A 15,340-nucleotide genomic window follows, 5' to 3' on the forward strand; every position below is an offset into this window, starting at 1 on the left:
TACCTATTTACAATGCCTCCCCCATGGGACAGAGTTAGACACCAGGGTCGTTTTTTAACGTGGAGAAAAGGCACAAAAATAAAAAAAAATTGTCTCACGAAATGGAAGTGCAGCAAAACTGCAGCATCTGAAGAACAGATACTACATTTTGATCTTGGCCTTAGCAGATAAAACAAAGTTAGACAAGACCCCGACCTTTATCACGCCCCCTTTTCAACTTTGTGTTGCATTGTACATTTATCTCTTTATATTTATTTTTTGTAAATAATTTGAATAATAATAAACAAAGAAAAAAAAAACAACAACAACAACAACAACTAAAACTGATAATTTGACCTTTTTAAACTTTTAAGCTTTTTATGATTACGTAACGAACAAAAAAGATAGGACAAGTAGAATTGGCTACAAGATATGACATAGATTAATAAAAACTAAAAAAAAAAAAAAAAAAAAATACAGGTGGACGTATCGAAACGGTACCCTTCTGTAATTTTTTGTATTTTCGTCTTTTTTCATTTTTTTTTTCAGCAGATTATCATCGAATGGCCACTAATCCACAAGATTATTAAAAAAAAAATACAAAAAAAAAATTTTGAAGCATCGACCTTTTTTCGGCCAAATTTCTCGAATTTAGCCTTTTTAAAGACCAAGCTGAAAAAAAAAAAAAAAAAAGCTAAAATCGCGAAATTTAGCCGAAAAAAGTCGATGCTTCCAATAGGGGGGATCAATTTACTAGAACGTTGTATTATAAACAGAGCACCGCACCGCTTAAAATGTTAAATATTGAATGTTTTTGTATTCATTTTCTTTTTTTTTAAAATAATCTGGTAGATTCGTGAGCATTTGATAATAAAAAAAAATTGAAAAGAAAAAATAAAAATTCAGAGAAGGGGGATACCGGCAAAATATTTCATTTTTCTTTTTTTTTTTTTTTTTTTTTTTTTTTAAATAACTTTTCTTTAAAAAATATATTTTTTAAAGTTACATTTAAAAATCGAAAACAAATATTTTTTCTTTTTTTATTCAGTCAGTTAAAAAAAATGTTAGGGCGTGGATATGACGTCATCAGCCAGGTCACGTGATGACGTCAACTAGTCATGTGACTCCCCCCCCCCCTTTCTTCTGAGTATATATAACCCGATTTTGCGCTTGGCCACAGTTTAGTATTTTATTATTTGTTACTAACGTATCCAGTCTGAAACCTTAAAGGAAAACAACAACAAAGAATTTCGCAAAATGCAAAACAAACTTTTTTTGTTTGTTCTTCTGGCCACACTGGGTAAATATTTATTTTAATACTTTATTTCTAAAAACTAATATTAAAATAATTTCTCAATGTAAAGAGATGTACAAAAAAAAAAAAAAATCAAAGTCAATCAAAAACAAAATTATTTACGCATTATAAAAAAATAAAAATTCGAATATTCTTGATTTATTTCATTTTATATTTTATTAACAAAAAAGATGCTTTACCGTCCTTTTTTTATTTTAAAGTTAAATTCAAGTTTTAATTGTTAGGTGAAAGTACAGAATAATTACAAAATACCTAATGTTAAGAATGACTTTCTAAATAATGACATTATTTCAGCACGGTAACATAAGTGCATAAATATAAAGTCCAGTCTATTTAATAAAAGTTAAATATCTGTTTATATTTTGGGTACTTCTTGGGTAATTGAATTGTAAATCCCTCCCTTTCCATGCTAAGAATGGATTTCTAAATAATATTTCAGTGCAAGACTGCAAGACACAAAAACAAAACGAGTTTCTGTTTCATTTGTCCCAGGTCGCATTTTACATAATCAAGTCACGTGACCTGTTTATTTGGACACGGCTTGCTACAAAAATTGTTTTTGACTTGTAATTTCAAAACTCTATTTTCCGTATAAACAACAAATGGAAAGTGCCCAAATAATTTGTCGTTGATAGTAAACAAAATTGTGGGCAAAATGTGGAAGATTTTTTTAAAGATTTCTTTATCGTGTTGCCACTCGAACTTAGGGTTAGTGATAAAATTAAAGAAACGCATTTATTTTATTGTTACACCAACGTGAATGAAATGTTAAAAAAGGGTTCCTATTTACAATGCCTCCCCACGGGACAGTTAGACACCAGGGTCGTTTTTTAACGTGGAGAAAAGGAATAAAAATAAAAATTGTCTCAGTCGTGAAGGATTTCTCCTCCTCTGACAGAATAATAGGGTTACTTAAAAAAGTTCACTAATCAACATGGCGAGCTCAAATTGATTTCAGTGTTTTAGAATTGTATTTAAGTGTAAAAAAAAAAAAAAAAAAAAAAAAAAAAAAAAAAAAAAAAAAAAATTATGATGTACCACCGTACAGTGCACATATTTGTCACGAAACAGTCCTCTTCCAAAAAATTACCTAATTTGATTATGTAGTTTTTAAGAAAATTGAATTTTTTAAATTTTTAACAATTAAAGTGTTACTTATTTGGAGTAGAAAATCTTTGTAGTCGAATTGAGTTGTCGCTCATGTATTTTAACGAACTAAAAAAAAAAAAAAAAAAAAAAAAAGGCACTCATGCAGAAAGTGATCCGTGGTGAAATAATAACGATATTTAAAAAGCCATTCTGGGTTTGTATTACTGTACACATAGATTCGAAAAAGTTGTCAAAAAACAAATATATAACAAATAAATGTTATCAAAGGCAAGATAAGTTACTTTTCTACCAAACTGGATATATTTTTCGTGTTTTTATTCAATGTAACATGTTTATTCAGCTCGAAAACAATACAGTGTTTACCGATGTATTCGAAAATTCAAGATGGCGTCTCGCACCCTCTTTAACACCGTAAGTATGGAAAAAGGTGTTATAAATAAAAAAAAACTATACAAAATACTATTAAAATCCCGCCGAATATATGTCAAGTTATGTCACGGTAACATATATTGAGAGAATTTCTAACAGTATTTTGTCTAGTTTTTTTTTTTTTTTATTCCTTTTCCCAAACTTACCGTGTCAAAGAGAGTCGGGCGGCCGGGCGCCATTTTTAATTTTCCGATACATCGGTAAACACTGTTTTTAGAGCTGAATAAACATGTTACATTAAATAAAAACACTAGAAAAATATCCAGTTTGGTAGAAAAGTAACTTATCTTGCCTTTAATAACATTTATTTGTTATATATTTGTTTTTTGACAACTTTTTCCAATCTGTGTACTACAAACCCGCCATTCTTAACATAGGGAGGGTGTTTTGTACCTATTCTGTACTTTAACCTTACAATTGAATAATAAAACTTTTTAAACTTGGAAATACGATTTAAAAAATAGCGCGAATCAGTAATCACTCTCTGCATTAGCACCAAAAAAAAAAAAAAAAAAAATTAAAAAATTAACGCGGCTTCCGGTCCCGTCTCTCTTCCTCATAAAACTTGACTTTCTTTAAAAAAAAAAAAAACTACTTGATCAATTTACGTGATTTTTTTTTTATGTGTAATTGTTTTTTTACTAGAGTACTCAGCGTAGTATAAAACTAACCTCTCCATGTTAAGAACGGCTTTCGAGGCTGGGAGGCTGAAAGCCGTTCTTAACATGGAGAGGTTGATAGTGTTTACGCTGGGTACTCTTGTAAAAAAAAAAAAAAAAAAAAAAAAAAAAACTAATTCTAAATAAACACCGATTTCAATAACTTTTTAATTGAAAACTTGTTAAAAAATGAAAAAAATTGGTCGCAAGACCCTTAAAGTTCGGTTTCACTTGGTTTGCCTTTTTTAAAAAATGCTACACGTAAAAAATGACCCCCGACCCATGATACAAGATGGTGTGGTTTGTTGTTGAGCTAAAAATAAAATGTTTTCTTGTTTACGATTGGTATTTAATTTAGTGCTTCTTGGACTAAAGCAGTAAAGCAAGCACTGCTTGTTTGGATTGAAGCGGTTTTCTTAATTATGATTAGCCTTTTTAAGAAACTTTTTTTCATTTTTTTTTTTTAAGGAGGGGTTATTGAAAGAGTATTTATTTGTAAAAAAAAAAAAAAAAAAAAAAAAAAAAAAAAAAAAGGGGGGGGTTGTATTACTGTACACATAGATTCGAAAAAGTTGTCAAAAAACAAATATATGACAAATAAATGTTATCAAAGGCAAGATAAGTTACTTTTCTACCTAACTGGATATAATTTTTCGTGTTTTTATTCAGTGTACATGCCTCCCCACGGGACAGTTCGACACCAGGGTCGTTTTTTAATGTGGAGAAAAGGTACAAAAATAAAAATTGTCTCAGTCGTGAAGGATTTCTCCTCCACCGAAAGAGAACAAGAAAATGAAGTGCAGCATCTGAAGAACAGATACTACACTTTGATCTTGACCAAAAGTGTATTGGAAAATTCAAAATGGCGGCCGACTCTCTCTCGGAGAGGGTAAGTTTGTAAAAAGGTATTATAAATAATAAACTAGACAAAATACTGTTAGAAATTCGCTCAATATATGTTACCGTGACATAAGTTGACATATATTCGGTTGTTTTTTAATAGTATTTTGTCTAGTTTATTATTTATAACGTCTTTTCCCAAACTTACCGTGTTAAAGAGACAGTCGGGCGCCATTTTGAATTTTCCAATATATCGCCGATATATTATATCGGTAAACTCTGTATGTTTTTCGAGCTGAATAAACATGTTACATTGAATAAAAACACAAATATATCCAGTTTGGTAGAAAAGTAACTTATCTTGCATTTGATAACATTTATTTGTTATATATTTGTTTTTTGACAACTTTTTCCAATCTGTGTACAGTAATACAACCCCCCCCCAAATCTTTATTAAAAATTTAAAAAATATAGGGGTTATGTTACAATATACATTGGTACGAAAAACTGGCCAAAAAACAAAACAAATATATAACATGTTATCAAAGCTGGGTTTACACATGGATTCGAAAAAGTTGTCAAAAGCAAATATATAACAAATAAATGTTATCAAAGGCAAGATAAGTTACTTTTCTGCCTAACTGGATAATTTTCTAGTGTTTGTATTTAATGTAACATGTTTATTTAGCTCGAAAAAGTGTTCACCGATTTATTGGAAAATTTAAAATGGCGCCCGCCCGACTTCCTCTTTAACACGGTAAGTTTGAGAAAAGGAGTTAAAAATAAAACTAGACAAAATACTGTTAGAAAATCGCTCAATATAAGTTACCGGGTACTTGTACAGTTTAATCAAGATATTAAAAAATGAAAATATCGAAAAGTTTATATTGTACGTATCCGTTATGGAATGAAGTTCGAAAAAAAAATTCACTTAATTTCATCAAATAGTTTGCTTTTTGTTTTGTTTTTTTACAGCGAAAAAACAATTTATGATACCGAGCAAAAGGTTCGATTTTTAGGAAGAAAAGCTAGTATTAAAGATGGAGAGGGAGTGTCGGCGTGTTAAAAAAAAATTCAAAGATGGTTGACTTCAACGTGCTGTCATAAAAACGTTTTTCCGCTGTAAAAAACAAACAAAGAAAAAAAAACTATCAAATGTTAATTATTAAATGAAATTCGTTTTTTTTTTTTTTTTTTTTTTTTCCGGAGATCTTCAGTCCAAAACAGATACGTACAATATAACCTTTTTCGATATTTTCATTTTTTTAATGTCTTGATTAAACTGTACAAGTATCCGTTTGTTTTATATTTGGTTTTTGACTTTTTTGTTTTATTTTACTTCAGTCGAAGTTCTCAGAAATCTAGGGGCCCTCGACCTGGGGCTAACACTTGAACTGTATATGAGATACATAGATATTCGAATGTTCCATTTAAGTTCTTTATTTCTCAAACACTGAGTTCAGTTTTTCGTACCAATGTGTATTGTAAAACAAATCCAAAATTTATTCTAGTTAACAAAAAAAAAAATAAAAAAATTGAAAAACAAAATACCAAACCAAGCTTTTATCTTTACGCTCTGATCCCCATCTGACATCAATTGAAATGAATGGCTCTCGTCTTGGGGAGGCCTCATGTTTTGACAAGCTTCTGGGTTTGACTTTGACTCCTGATCTGAAATGGAACATACATTAAATCCGTTGCTAAGACCACTGGAAAACTGGTGGGATCCTTCTATCGAGCGAGTTGATATCTCACTGCTGATGCAATTCTCTATCTATATAAGAGCCAGGTACGTCCAAGGATGGAGTACTGTTGCCACATCTGGGCAGGAGCTGCTAGAAAGGACTTATCCTGCCTTGATAGTTCAAAATAGACTTCCTACCTTGTAGGAGATGTCCTTTTCTCTTCCCTGCAATCTCTTTCTCACAGAAGAGATGTTGCGAGTTTGTCTCTGCTTTATCGTTATTTTTGTGGCAAGTGCTCGACTGAACTCCAATCTATGTTTCCCCCCTCGCCAAACTTTCACAAACACCCGTCTAGCAGAAAACACTATCAATAATTTCCTCTACTCTTTATCTATGCTTAAACCTAAACATAGATTCCATGGGCAAAGCTTCTTTCTTAGAACTGCACACTTACGGAATTGTCTTCTGTTTTCCTGCTTTCCAGCTGATTACAATATGGTTGTCTTCAAGTCTAATGTAAACAAGTTCTTGAGCCGTTCCACTTAAGTTAACAAATTTACCGAATTTCCATTGCTAACAATTACTTTATTGTCCAATTGTCTACTGTGCACTCTTTAACCCTTATCCTCGAGTGGCCTCTGGGTCTTGATAAGTGGTGATTCCTTTGTAAAAAAAAAAAATACACCTAGTAAACAAACAGTATATTGATACACTATGGCTTACTGGGATAGTTTCCGTACATTTATATCGGATCTTCCTCTGCGTTCCATGTTTAAAAAGGATGTGTCGTCTATAGTATCAGACCTGACAGAATGGTTAATTGTAGGTATAGACAATTTCATACCCTCAAAAGTTCCAGCAAAAACCTAACAGTCAGCCATGGTTTTTATCCAAAATGTGCTGCTGCTATTGCGCACAGAAATCACTTTTTCCACTGCTTCCAACATAATAGATGTATGGAAACTAAAGCCGCTTTCAGGACTGCCAGCAACCATTGTAAGAAAGTAATAAAGAACGCAACTGAGTTATATGCTCAGTCCGTCAAGTCCAAAGTAGCTGAGCAGCGGCTTGGTTCCCACCAGTTTTGGCAAATTGCAAACAGAATTTTGAACAGAAGCGTGTGCTCCATCCCAACTATCATCAATGGACCTGAGTTAATCTCGTCGGCATCAGACAAAGCCAAACTCTTTGCCAAGAACTTTGCAGCCAACTCTACCCTTTGCGACCAAGGCCGCCAACCCCCAATATTTCCTCCTGTATCAGAAAACACACTATGTGATATACAAATATCTGTATGTTGCCAAGCTAATCAAAAACCTTGATTCCAGTAAAGCAACCGGCCCTGACGATATTCCAATTATAGTACTCAAAAAACTTCAACCAGAACTAGCACCCATACTTACAAAACTGTTTAAACGTTGTCTTAAGGAGAATTGCTTCCCATCACCCTGGAAAATCTCATCAGTATGCCCTGTATTTAAGAATTCAGGTGATCGTTCATCCCCCTCTCAGTACAGGCCAATAAGTCTCCTGTGCGTCATGAGTAAGTTGCTGGAATCTGTGTTAAATAGAGAAGTAATCAACCATCTCAACAAAAATAACCTTCTTAGTGACACTCAATATGGTTTCCGTTCTGCTAGATCTACAGCAGATGTGCTTACAGTTATATCTCATAGGATTAGCGAATCTCTCGACAGAGGCAACCTTTCTAGGGCAATTGCTCTTGACATATCAAAGGCCTTTGATAGGGTATGGCATAAAGGTTTACTTCACAAGATCTCCAGCTATGGTATAGCTGGAAATGTCTTCTCAATTATTAAATCATTTCTCTCTGATAGGTTCATAAGAGTAGTAGTTGATGGGCAAAAATCAGAAGCTCACAGTATAAATGCTGGAGTCCCTCAGGGGTCGATCCTGGGCCCAACTCTTTTCCTGATCTACATTAATGATCTTCCAAATCACATCCTTACATCATTCGTAGACATTTTTGCTGATGACACTACCATCTATGGTAGCACATCTAAGACAGTAAACGACCAAGTTCTCTCCGATTCTCTCTCCTCTGATCTTGATCACGTTGTAAAATGGGGAAAGGAGTGGCTGGTTACTTTTAATGCATCTAAAACCAAGCTTTTATCTTTACATCAACGTTCTGATCCCCATCTGGCATCAATTAAAATGAATGGCTCGTCTTGGGGAGGCCTCAAGTTTTGACAAGCTTCTGGGCTTGACCTTTACTCCTGATCTTAAATGGAATACGTACATCAAATCTGTTGCCAAGGCCGCTGGAAAAATGGTCGGATCCTTCTATCGATCCAGTAGATATCTCGCTGCTGATGCAATTCTCTATCTATATAAGAGCCAGATACGTCCAAGGATGGAGTACTGTTGCCACATATGGGCAGGAGCTGCTAGAAAAGACTTGTCCTGCCTTGATAGGGTTCAAAATAGACTTTGTGGCCTGGTGGGAGATGTCCTTTTCTCTTCGCTGCAACCTCTGTCTCACAGAAGAGATGTTGCGAGTTTGTCTCTGCTTTATCGTTATTTTCATGGAAAGTGTTCAACTGCGCTTCAATCTATGGTCTCCCCTCGCCAAACTTTCACACGAAACACTAGACTAGCTGAAAACATTATCAATAATTTTCCCCACTCTTTATCTGTACCTAAACCTAAACATAGATTCCATGATCAAAGCTTCTTTCTTAGAACTGCACGCCTGTGAAATTGTCTTCCGTTTTCCTGCTTTCCAGCTTTCTATAATATGATTGTCTTCAAGTCCAACGTGAACAAATTTCTAATGAGCCGTTCCACTTAAGTTAACAAATTTACTGAACTTCCATTACTATCGATTACTATATTGTCCTTTTGACTACTCTGCACTCTTTAACCCTTATCCTTGAGTGGCCTATCGGCCTTGATAAGTGACGTTTATGTAAAAAAAAAAAAATTTAAAAAAAAACGCAAGAAAAATAAATTTCCTACGTTTTAAGTGTTGATCTTAACATTTATTTTTGAACTTATCGTCACTTTTAATCCTTCGTTAGTCATCTTCCAAAATAACACCAGATTTCTTGGGTAGATGTTTATAAAAGATAATTGTAAAAAAAAAAAGGGGGGGTGGGGCTAATCCGCCTGACAACTACCCCCAAACTTACTGTTCCACTAACTTTTTTTTTTTTCTAACAATCTCTGAAGTCTGAAATTAACTAGCTCCCACCAAAAATCTATCACCATTTTGAATAACAAAAAGGTTAAAAGTTACATTGACAAATTTATAAACACTAAATCATATCAGTATTGATAGTTCTATACTTTTTTTTTTTTTTTTTTTTTTTACGGGGGGGAGGGGTCACCGCTTATCAAGGCCAAGAGGCCACTCGGGGATAAGGGTTACTAGATATATAGTAGTCATTGTGATTTTAGTGTAGTAAACATTAGTGGGAATTTTGTAAATTGGATTACGTAGGGGGACGGTTTAATAAGAACTTGTTCACGTTGGACTTGAAGACAATCAGATTGTAGTCAGCTGGAAAGCAGGCAAACGGAATAGTTCCACAGGCGAGCAGTTCTAAGAAAGGAGCCCTGTTCATGGAATCGAAAAAATATTTTCTTGCGTTTGGTAACAGTTATTTAGTGTTTTTTTTTTTTTTATTTTTTACCTTTTTCATTAACTACAATGCACTTGTGTAAATTTTAATAATTTACAAATTGAACATGACGTGTTGCCAAAGAATTTATCCTGTATTTGCATTGTTTGGACTACCATTTTCATCTTGGTGGTTATTCTCACAACGTTTCGGTCGATGTAACCTCCAACCTTCATCAGGCTATTAGTGAAAAACAATGTTATTTTTTATCTAACAAACTGTAGTTGTTAGAATTCAAATTGTATGATGTTCTTATGAAATGAAGTATTAAGTCACCAAATTTCCATTACTAACGATTACTATATTGTGCAATTTCTACTGTACACTCTTTAACCCTTATCCTCGAGTGGCCTCAAGGCCTTGATACCCATGTAAGAAAAGAAAAGTCTTCTGCATTTTGTGTAAATGTGAGTTTGTGTTAAAATGTTTGGGTTTTTGAGAGGAGTGATAATTTGTGTTTGAATTATTCAAACTAATGTTCTCATCTTGAGTACAGTGAATCCTATCTGACGAAGGCCAAAGAAATAGTTGGCCGTGAAACTAAGGAAAGATGAGGATAATAGTCCGCAATAAATAAATTAATAAATACTCCTCTCAATAATGAATTCCAATTAAATAATATAGAGTACAGTGGTCCAAACAATTCAAAGAATATAAACTATCAATCCTCATCTCAAAAAAAGTTCCGACACGAATATTTTACACAACCGATAAATTGCACGGTTGGCATATGCTTCCAATGTTTAATAACACTCTGCAATAAATTACAGGTGAAGAAAAAGTGCCGCATCAGTCCTGTTTGGTATCATTGTCATGGCAAATGCTCAGCGGAACTTCAATCCATGGTCCCCCCCCCCTCGTCAAACTTTCAAGAAAAACACTCGTCTAGCCAAAACCACTATCAATAATTTCCCACACTCTTTATCTGTGCCTAAACTAAAATGTACATTCCACGAACAAAGCTTCTTTCTTGGAACTGCACGCATGTGGAACTCTCTTCAGATTGCCTGCTTTCCAGATGACTACAATCTGATTGTCTTCAAGTCCAACGTAAACAAATTCTTATGAACCGTCCTCCTAAGTAATCCAATTTACAAAATTCCCACTACTTATGTTTACTACACTATAATCACATTGAATAATGTATACCCATTAACACTTATCCTTGAGTGGCCTCTGGGCCTTGATAAGTGGTGGTTTCTGTGTAAAACAACAAAAATTCATATATATATATATATATATATATATATATATATATATTGATATTAAATCTTTTATTTCTTTAGATTAGGCACTGTTTTCATGTACTCTGAATTCTATTTTATTATAGACTAGCCTGGGTGCCCGGCGTTGCCCAGGTGTTTGTGGTAGTAGGCAGGCAGGCTCGAACCCGTACTGCTAAGGAGGAAAAGAACGTGAAAAACGGTGACGTTTTTGCTGCTGTGTCCATTGCCAAAGCGGTAAAGGTTTAAATTAAGGAGTCAATCGAAAAGGGATGACTTTTGAAAAGGCAAAAAAAAAAAAAAAAAAAAAAGCGACTTCCTCTTTGTAGAAAAGTGGCCAGTTAAGGGTGAAGGAATTTTATGATTTCAGCTAATTTTTCAATATTTGTTGTCTGAAGAGTCAAGCTTCAAAATGATACCGATCTCGTGAAAATTCATTGCCTCTGTCAAAATTTTTAGGCAGACATACAGACATACATACCTTTAAACAGACAGGTGAGATTTATATTATAGAAGAAGAATATGAATAAAAATCAATTGTTAGTTTAAGCATTTATCATCTTAACCATTTTGTGTTGAGTGTAATTTTTATGTTCCAGCACTAGTCTGCCAACATGTAAGGGTTCGATTTTCCTTTAAAACGTTTCTCCATCACTGAAATATTCTGATGGAATCTCTCACTATATTCATCACTCAGATTCTCAGTAAAATTCTAGAAAGTGACAATTTTGCAAAAAAAAAAAACCAAAAAAACTGTACCTAAAACAACAAATAAGCCAGAAATGTATTTTCCATTGTGTATATAAAAATGGCCGCAAATGCCATGTACTTTTTTTTGTATTGCACAATAATAATCGTAGTTGAATTACAACATCTGACTTAATATTCCTAAGTCTGTTTCTGCAACCCTGATATATTAGTTGGTGCTCCTCTTCCCTCCCGGTCTTGGATATAACATTAAACTATCACTGATGGGTGAGGCCCCAACTTGCGGGCTTTGGAGAGTGGAGCCACCTTTCAATTCCCATTGCTCCCAGATCCACTCTGACCCGCGAGTGGTAGTATCTGTTAGAGTCCCAGTTATGGGTTAAATAGAAACCGACTTAAAAAAACAAATATATTCTATTAAAAAAAATTTTCTTCCAAGTCACTGGAAATTATATGCCATAAAATAAAAAAAAAAAAAAAATAATCCTCTTCCCTCCCACAAACAAAAAAATTAACACAAGGTTTTTATGATTCTAATTGGAACATCATAGGGGAACAATACCTGTTTTGCTTGTTCGAATTTGATCTACCTCCATGACTGTCACTTCCCAAAAAGGAAGTTTAAAAAAAAATTTCTCGTTACATAACATACCAATCATAGCAAAAATTTATTTTCAGTTTATTACCCAAAACTCTAATGACAAGTGTTTTCAGTTATAACTTTTGAAAACAAGTTTAGACCTACTCCCCTTTCTGACACCCAGTAATTTGTTTGAAACGTTGTGATTATATAAAACGAACATGTTTCACTCTAATAACTTTGAAAGGTATAATTCCATATTCTTCTGTCTATCAATTACAGTAGAACCCAGAGATACAGTGACCCTACGTTGTTTTTTTGGGGTGGGGGGGTTATGATGTGGAATATGTTTTTCTGGTTACGGTATTTTCCCCGCCTTACTGTGTTATTTATAATGTTCCTATTTACTTTACCTCCCCACGAGGGAAGAGTTAGACACCAGGGTCGTTTCTTAATGAGGAGAAAGGAGCAAAAATAAATATTGTCTCAGTAATGAAGGATTTCTCCTCCACTAACTGAAAACAAAAAATTTAAGTGCAGAATGAGAACAGATACTACATTTTGATCTTCAGCCAAGTTTTTATTATATATGTGTATTATATACTGTACTGTATTTTGTTACTAATTTTTAATGCTGTATCCCAGGGTTCTACTGTAGTTTGCTTGAAGTATTGTGATTATATAATTAGTTTTTTTGTCATTAAAAGTTGGCAAAAATTATAGCCTGTTGACTTGGAATAAGTGCTTTATTTCAACTTGATGGTTGACTATAGTAAAATTTGCACTCATTAATTCCTGTGCATTGAACGGATACCATAATACTTAGTTCGCTGCACCTTTATAAAAAGGTCCATACAGATCGGCTTAGTAGTTTCGGAGAAAAAGTGGAATAGACACAGACTGAGAAATCTATTTATTACATAAGGTCAAAATGGGCGCGAGCGTTTGTGTATGTCCACGAAAGGCTTTTTGGGTGGGGGTTCTCGTGTCAGATTCCGGGAGTAGTTTTCTTATACTTCCTAAATCATAATACCTCACATTCGCAAATGGACATGGTTTCTTTTTTGATAGTTTTAAAAAATTCTTTCCGTGCCCACGTTTTGAGTGTTTGTCTTTTTTGTATAAATAAAAAGCAAAACTAATTGAACGCAAACGCCTGGGTAGTATCTGTTTTTTAACTGGTACTTGGTCAATGTTGGGGAAACCCTTCATACTGAGACAATTACTATTTATTTGGATACTGCCAGAGAGCTCCCTTTTTTTGGGGGGGGGGGCTAGTCCCCCCCCCCTCCACATTAAAACCGACCTTCGTGGGAGGTTTAAAAGCAACGCTATTTCTGCAAGTCATCTTTTTGATTGAGATTGCTAAATTTTGAACGCTTTAGACTTGCGGCCGCGTCATGGTGTAGCAGTAAGAGGTCAAATTTTCTTTCATTTTCTTTCTGCCTTCGCGTCAGTCTGCCTACTACCACTTTTTTTTTTTTGCTTGCTCAACACGCACCTACAAACACTTGGGCATCCAGGCTAGTATAATATGGATATGTTTCACTTTGACTTTTCAGTGCTCTACTTACAAATCTCTCTTTTAATTTCCATTTAAAAACTAAATTTCGTTTACTAACCAAATCCATGTGATTTTTGGAATGACAGCTTCGTTCTATGATGAATAAATCATATAAAGACATTTTCCTTTTTTTAAAAAAAAAAGGAAAAAGTGTAATTCACAATATGCACCAAATTTTATGTTAAGCTTAAGGGTTCTTAAGAAGGAATTGAAATTCAATTTTGATCTCCTGATTATAGATTAAAATTCATGCTACAGATTTTATCGTTTGAACTGTCAACCTCTAAAAGACTGTCACATCTGTTTAATAATGCTTTTAATTATGACGCTAGTATCTTTTTTTTTTTTTTTTTTTTTTTCATTTTTCTTAAACTTTTTCTTCTAGGGGGTGGGACATCCAACCAGATGTCTAACATTTACCCCTATTTTAGCGAGTCCGACCAAGAGATCTTTTAAGGATTCTAGCCGTCTCACTTTCACTGCAATCGTTTGTATTTCACTTGCACTTGGTTCACCGGGTATGCTTGCTATGTACTTTTTAAAGTTCTTTTTCATAAGCCCAGTTGCTCCTATAATGACTGGTATAATTGAAACATCTTTTAATTTCCAATTTCGTTTCATATCATACATAAGTCCTTGATACTTTTATCTTTTCCCTCTCAGCTCTATTAAGCCCTGTATCATTGGGTACACTGATTCTCAGATTTGACAAGATGCACTTGAAGAACATCAGAGCTTACATCGGCTGAAACGTGAAAATAACAAAGATAACACCAACAGTTTGAATAATTCAAAATGTGGATTATTCTATTTCTCATCTTTAGTGTTTTTCTCAACATTTCGGCCGGTGTAATCTGGCTTTTTTTTTTTTTTTTTTTTTTTTTTAGATGCATACCGACTGCTCTTGTTTAGTTAACCAAAACAAATCTTGAGTAATTTGTAATTATATTTATAGTATCGCCTGTCCTAAGGTTCTCTACTATTCAATTTCAAAAAGTTACTCATCTAGAACTGACTAGCAGGGCTACCCAGTGTTGCTGGGAATAAGTTTCATAATTCTATGAGAACTTCTATCTTTTTCTCTTCTCCCTCTTATCTGCCCAGCCTATTCCTCTCTTCACACACACACACACACACACAAACTTTTTACAGATTTCTTAAATGAGTCGGTACAAGAGAATAAACTTTATTAAAATATCAGGATAATTTTTCTCTAGCTAAAACATTTAGTTAGAAAGTCGCCCCCCCCCCCTAAAATTTTCACCAGTTTAAGGTCAAATAATTAATTTTAGATATTTATTCGAAACAATGCCAACTTTGTGGTTATTTGTTTTGTTTCTGTTGGTTTTTTTTTTTTTTTTATTTAGCCAGACACACAAACATATGCAATATGGAACCAGCCGAAAAGAACTGCGCTCATTATCGATGCCGGTTCCAAATGACTTTGGCCTTAATAGAGCTGAACGAGAAACAATAACAATATCAGGACCAAAAAAATGATCTAAAACATGATTTCTGAAATAAATATTATACCGGTTGTGATAGGAGCAACTGGCTTAATAAAAATAAATATTATACCGGTTGTGATAGAAGCAACTGGC

At 33.8% G+C, this 15,340-nt stretch overlaps 1 protein-coding gene across 2 annotated transcripts in view; it reads left to right on the forward strand.

The window, feature by feature from the left end:
• The first annotated feature begins 1,071 nt into the window (after nucleotides 1-1,071).
• Nucleotides 1,072-15,340, forward strand: part of LOC145254675 (prosaposin-like) — a 113,494-nt gene continuing 99,225 nt past the window's right edge. Inside the window, exon 1 of one of the 2 annotated variants that reach the window (XM_080113320.1) lies at nucleotides 1,072-1,279. In XM_080113320.1, the coding sequence (XP_079969446.1) occupies nucleotides 1,237-1,279 (43 nt within the window). In that variant the 5' untranslated portion in view covers nucleotides 1,072-1,236. The remainder of the gene's footprint in view (nucleotides 1,280-15,340) is intronic. The other variant, XM_080113321.1, reaches the window with a different exon arrangement.

The sequence above is a fragment of the Euprymna scolopes genome, chromosome 30 (genome assembly GCF_053919585.1).
Source record: "Euprymna scolopes isolate OS-2025 chromosome 30, ASM5391958v1, whole genome shotgun sequence".
In the NCBI taxonomy this organism is placed as follows: domain Eukaryota; kingdom Metazoa; phylum Mollusca; class Cephalopoda; order Sepiida; family Sepiolidae; genus Euprymna; species Euprymna scolopes.